The sequence below is a fragment of the Camelina sativa genome, chromosome 20 (assembly GCF_000633955.1).
Source record: "Camelina sativa cultivar DH55 chromosome 20, Cs, whole genome shotgun sequence".
NCBI lineage: Eukaryota > Viridiplantae > Streptophyta > Magnoliopsida > Brassicales > Brassicaceae > Camelina > Camelina sativa.
The window spans coordinates 717,940-724,047 of NC_025704.1; the positions used below are offsets into that span (position 1 = coordinate 717,940).

A 6,108-nucleotide genomic window follows, 5' to 3' on the forward strand; every position below is an offset into this window, starting at 1 on the left:
TTTCACATACTTCACGATGAATCTTAACAAAATAAGGTTCCCACTTCTAACTTTTTTCCAATTACGAATTAAACATAAAAGAGAGGTTGGACTAATATATTATAAAAATGATTAAAAATGGTTAGAGATGATTAGATTAAGTTGATACACTAAAAATTTAAAAATGTATATATAAAGTAAATTTAATTAAAACAGTCCAACATTCTTCCGAAGTGTCCCCAACTTGTTTTGCTTTTCTTTCCCTCGAACCGCCGCGATGTCTCTTTTTTTCTTTTGCATGGGAATTGGAATTTTAGATTTTTCGTAGTACACGCGCGTAAATTGAACCGGACCTAACTAACTATAGATCGCCTAACGCTATTTCGGGAACCGGACCTAACCGGAAACTAAAATTGTTCAGTATTTTAGTTACATACAGAACAGTAAACCAGATAGCCAATCGGTTTAATTCGGCCAGGTTTGGTTTAATTCAATAATCTCAGATAAAAGTAAACCGACTCGGTTTCTGGTGAAATATTACACGAAAGTTCCAATAAAAAGGAAAATTGGATAAGCCTATGAATTTGTCATTTTACAGTCTCTCCCAGTTGAACATTAAACCAGATGTATAATTTTTTAGTATACCAATTAGATCATCACTTGCTCTTCTTCTTCTTCTTCTTCTTCGAGACTTTGGGAATAGAATCTCAGTTTTCTTGGTCAGCGGGTATCAATGGATCCCGAGTTCCAGCAAACCGGGCCTGAGGTTCCAGAAGCAATGCAAGAACTGGAGGAAGAATGAGCAGAGCTGTGTTGAGATTGCTGCTGTGTAGATGATGAAGAAGAAACTCTGTTTTGTTGTTGCTTTTGTTCTTGCATCAGTTTCAAAATGTAAGCATCGTCATGCACCGAGAAAGGTGTGCTGCTCACAACAAAGTCAAGGGGCAAAAAAGAAAGAGAAGATTTCAATCCCGGATTTAAGACATGACAAAACTGATTTTGATTTTGATTTTGAAAAGAAATGTTGTTTACTACCTATTGAAGTCGAGGTGTACAAGTTGCATATCTTCAGAAATCTCGATTTCCACTACTGCGTGAGGATTTGTCTATAGAGAGATTTTGAGATGGAGACAGATAAGGATATCGAAAACATGAAAATGAAACTAAGGAAGGCAAAGACTAAACATGGAACTAAGGAAGACAAGAGATTCGAAGTACCTCAAGTAGAATGAATGGTAAAGTAAAACCCTCTGCTGGACCTTGAGTCTTCACAACCATCTCCTGATTTCTCGACATAAGACTTTCAAGACTTGAGACCTGAAGACGACAACATTGAGGAAACATATAAACAACACGTAGAAAGACCATTATCATTTCATTAAGACAACATAAAATGATTCAATCACGAAGTAGATAAGTAGTTACTACAAAATGCTAAATTCAAAGTAAACAGATGCTTACAAATTCTAGAATACCTGCCAAAATCAACAATTTTTCTCATCTCTAACAATGCATAACAAAACCTTGAATTGTAAGAGTCTTGCATAAAAGAACGAAAGAGAATCACCTTTTCTCTCAACTCTTTAAGAAAAGCAGCCTTCTTTTGCACACTATTCATTACTTTATTTCGATCCATCTGCCAATACGAGCATCCGATATCCAAAACGAAGAGTAAATAAGACGATCAAGAGAGCAATAAAACAGAAGAAAATCGAAAGGGCAAGCTTGGAGGCTGAACCTTGACTTCTTCCACATCTCTTTTGCAGGTAATAGGAAGACCTTTCCACCGGATTTCCTTTTTATCCCTTGCGATAATATCCAAGGCCATGAACACATTGAGTGCATCATAGACTCTCCGCCTTATGTTCTTCTCATTATACTAATTCAACAATAAGAGAATGCTGTTCTAACTAACTTTTGTAATTTCAATAACTCAAGACAGATAAATATCAGCTTGCCATACCTCATTTTCATTCAAAGGCTTCTCAGCGTTTTGCTTGATTGTGGCAAAATCTGAAATGATCTCGTCTGCAACCTGTAATCACAAGAGCCAGAGTCTCAAACATAGGTATCCACATTTTCTAACACAATGCCGCTAATAGAAGAGCAAGGCTTCTTGAAGTGAATACTTCAAAAGATCAATTGTAATGCATACTAAACTGAAAACTTTCAAGACCACAACAAATCTTTGGCTAGCTCAATAGAGAAAGAGAGTTATACCTCTTTGTATGTAGTTATCTTCTTGGCTTCCAACTTCTGACAAACTGAGTAAAATTCACATGAATGTGAAGTCGATCAGAACCACATTCAACTCAGTTAAAGGTGTTGTTTTGGGCAGTAAAGGAAAGAGAGAAATCAACTGACCCATAACACTGAATTGACGAAGCCCACCTCCAGCAGTTCTTGATTGCCCTTTCTTCTCTGATCTTTTGACACCACAAAACAGATCCAATCAAAGACATTATAAGCTCAAACTCATAAAAAAAAAACTTGTGTGTTGAGTATAAAGTACAAAAAATATAGAGACAGACCCAATTTCAGAATCATCATCAACAATCAACTTCCTTCTAACAGGAGTTTTCTCCAAGCTCACTGTAGGATGTTGTCTCTGCTTCTCTGGTGTCACAAACAATTCCATCTCCATACTCATATCTCACTACACAAATCACCCTTCTCCTTCTGCACAAATTTTTTCAAACAATTAATTTCATATTAGCTCTTCTTGACTCAAATCAACCACACAATCTAGAAAAAACCCTAAATTTGATTATCATCTGTGCAGTTCCAATTTCAAACCCAACAATCAGAATAAAGCTAAACAAAAATTATGAAATGGGTATCAACCAGTTCGATGAGATCTAGCGGATAACCCTAGTGGTACACAGAGATATAAACCCAAAGCTCGAAATCTGTTCAAAAGACGGAATCAGTTTCGAAGACGAACCAACCACACAGTGATCCTCCAATGGCGGAGAAAAAAAAAAGAAGAAGATGAGATTCGCTAGGGTTTTTAATTTAGTTTATTACTCCTTATGCGAACAAGAAGAAACAAATCGGAGATGAAATTACTGAGCGAGAGTTCCCGCTATAAACAACACACACACACTGTTTCTCCATAGCAGCCCATCTTCTCAAAAGCCATAAGCCTCAACAAAAACGCACACGCACTCTCTGTGTTCGAACCCAACTGCAACGGCGTCGTTTGTTTTGCTCTTTCGCGGGAATTTAAATGGGCCTTTGTTACCCATTGGGCTTATATGCTTTAAAACCAAGACACGTATGTCTGTCTCTATTATACTCCCTCTGTTTCACAATAAGTGTCATTTTGACACTTTTTTTTTTTACAAAAAGAGTGTCATTTTATGTTTCCAATGCAAATTTTAAGCTTAAATCTCTTTTTTATCATTATTATTTGAGCTTATTAATTAGAAAGAGAAAAAACTTTAGTGTATTTATAAAGGGTAAAACAGAAATTTAAACAATTTTCTTAATTTGTGTGCATTATGTCAAAATGACACTCTTTGTGAAACAGAAGAAGTATTACGTTGACAATTGTGTCTGTATTCGATCCAATTGTTATTAAAAAATAGTAATATTAAGTTCACTGAATCTTGAGAAAATGTTTGGTACGTTTGCATTTAGGTTATTACTTACTGACTAACATTATCGCTTATAAAGTTTTTGTTTTATTTTTTTTTCTTCTTATAAGACATGGTCCGTATCATCAACTTGTAACTATAAAAAAAAAATATTCATACTTTTTTTTATATATTTCTTTTCTCCCAAGATGTATATAGTTCACACACGTTAGTGCTTCAACGTGTGAGATAGTTGCGTTGCATTGTAATCAAAGAAAATAGTCAGTCCTTTTTCTTATTTATATTAGATGGAAAAAAATATTAAAATAAATAGTTATGGAGAATTTTGGAACACGATATTTTTGGATTTATCTATGTCATTTTCGTGCATTTATATGAAGTGGTCGGTTAAATCTGCATGTTAACGCAATATTTGTAGTACTTTGGGTTAAATTTTTATTCGAATTGTTGTTAATCAACTAAAAAGTTCGACATTTTTTTTTTTTTAAAGGATATGTTATGAAATTACCACCACAAGGCACTTGCCACTTGTTCTCTATCATTGGTGGATGAGTTTGCATTTTGTTCTCTACGAATATTTTTGTATTTTTAATTAGTTAGAGTATGTTTTAAAAGGACCAAATTCAAGTCCTTTTACACTAGGTTTTGGGTTCAATTTCAAAGATTATATGAATCATCATCACAGATCTTTTCACCAAAACATTTTATATATATATATTAGAGAACGTCTGACGTCTAACCGTAAATTGATTTGCATTAACTCTGAACCAATCTGAATCTAAACTCCACAAAACCAGGAGTCAAGACCACAAAAACCTATCATACCGGTCTGGAGTCTCGACTAATCTCAGTCCATCATAATGATATCTATCAATCACAACTATGTACTATCACAAGATGTTATAACAATATACCTTCAATTTTGATTTGTTTACTTTGATGTTACTGTGTGTTGTCAGGCAAACACATAGATAATTTTTTTTTTTTAAGTCATTATAGTCTTATAGACTAATATAAGTAGTGTGATTTATTTAAATGTTTGTTTGCTGTTTGTTTATCTGTCGTTGTTTTTGGAGATGAAAGGTGGCAACTCCCAATATCTTTTGGGGGTCATCTTCGATGTCCTCTCAGATCTCAATTATTGAGTTTTTAAAAGTCATGTTTGATTCTTTCTACTCTTTTTGGTTCCATTATTTTTTTTTTCTTTGTCAACTTCCGTTCATATCTAATATAGTATTATTCTCTAATGTTCAAAGGTGTCCCTTGAGAACCCGAACATGCGATAAACAAAATTATATTACCGTATATTATGGTTTGCATTTTTTTATTAGTCCAGTAGTCTTTTTCTTCTTTAACCTCTGTATTTCAGTAGTTTTTATTTATTGGATGCAATGTGTCAACTACGAAAAATATATCGAGTTACGAATGTAGCCTGTTTTATGGAAAATTAGGAACATTATCTTAATTTTTATAAATTAAATGGATGCAAATATAAAAATGTAGTCAAATTGTGTATTCTTCTAACATTTCACCATTTTAAATGAAACAAAATGCAAAAAAATTTGAAATGTTGACATAGTCAAAAGAAATTGTTCATCTACATTCAAGAATCAAGATGAGCGACTTGAACAAATATATACACCTAGTATGTATGTAACATATGTGTTGCATAATTTTACATCTGGATAACAACAATACATCTATATACACTCGCAAAAACCTATATATATCATACTAGTCAATTTGTAGCATTTACTTATATAGTTTCGTATCACGCTACATGATACTCATAAATTGACTCAAAATGCATTAAAGAAAAAATAATTAAAGATATGTTATCCTCGTAGTTATCCTCAAACCCTTTCTTTGATTCGGTTGTTTTTAGAATTTATAATGCACTTAGGTAGTCAACAAAGCTGGATTAATTAATTAAACTCGTAGGCCGTTGGATACTAACACTGATATGATGACGCATAGTCCTATTGTAGTGGATAAATAATTATATTATAAAAATATTAATAATTTGTTACACTCACTGGGGGCACAATAATGCAATTTGTCACTAAAATTGATTTAAATAACATTTTAATAACTCGTAATCATATCACTCAACTAATCACCAAACAATGTCTCCACTTAGACTACAACATTGGTTTTCAACAATCCCTAGCACAAACAAAGCTACCCAACGATATACACATTACAAAGCATACACTTCTTCATGATTATGATGTGATAAACCTTTTCTACCATACGATATATATATATAAAAAAGTCATACTAAAATACATTTGCTAACTAAAAACTCATATACTACTATACATATAAAATTCAATGACCCACATTAAACAAGTCACATCATCATAATTATAATTGCTTGCTATACCTAAAGATAACAAACTAGAATATGCAATATTGAATTAGTTATTGCAAGCTTTTCAAATGAATTTATTTTAAATTATAAATTGGCGATGCGGTTTTGATTATTACAAAATTGTTTATGTTGATAAGCACATGTAACACCACGATA

At 32.9% G+C, this 6,108-nt stretch overlaps 1 protein-coding gene across 2 annotated transcripts; it reads right to left on the reverse strand.

The window, feature by feature from the left end:
• LOC104768417 (transcription factor-like protein DPA) lies at positions 479-3,150 on the reverse strand. Of its 2 annotated transcripts, none has more exons than XM_010492405.2 (10): positions 2,924-3,150; positions 2,511-2,658; positions 2,344-2,405; positions 2,200-2,243; positions 1,943-2,014; positions 1,718-1,858; positions 1,547-1,615; positions 1,198-1,296; positions 1,015-1,085; positions 479-901 (listed from the first exon to the last, which is right to left on the reverse strand). In XM_010492405.2, exons 2-10 carry the CDS (start codon positions 2,627-2,629, stop codon positions 700-702), a joined length of 879 nt encoding a protein of 292 aa, XP_010490707.1. In that variant the 5' UTR covers positions 2,630-2,658; positions 2,924-3,150; the 3' UTR covers positions 479-699. The 2 variants fall into 2 exon arrangements, with proteins under 2 accessions (XP_010490707.1, XP_010490706.1); XM_010492404.2 differs by having other exon boundaries at positions 2,824-3,150.

Coding starts and splice junctions, on each gene's coding strand:
- LOC104768417 (XM_010492405.2), bottom strand. CDS start 2,629: ATGAGTATGGAGATGGAATTGTTTGTGACACCAGAGAAGCAGAGACAA. Junction 1,616..1,717: donor GAGATGTGGAAGAAGTCAAG/GTTCAGCCTCCA, acceptor TCGTATTGGCAG/ATGGATCGAAATAAAGTAAT. Junction 1,086..1,197: donor TACCATTCATTCTACTTGAG/GTACTTCGAATC, acceptor ATCTCTCTATAG/ACAAATCCTCACGCAGTAGT.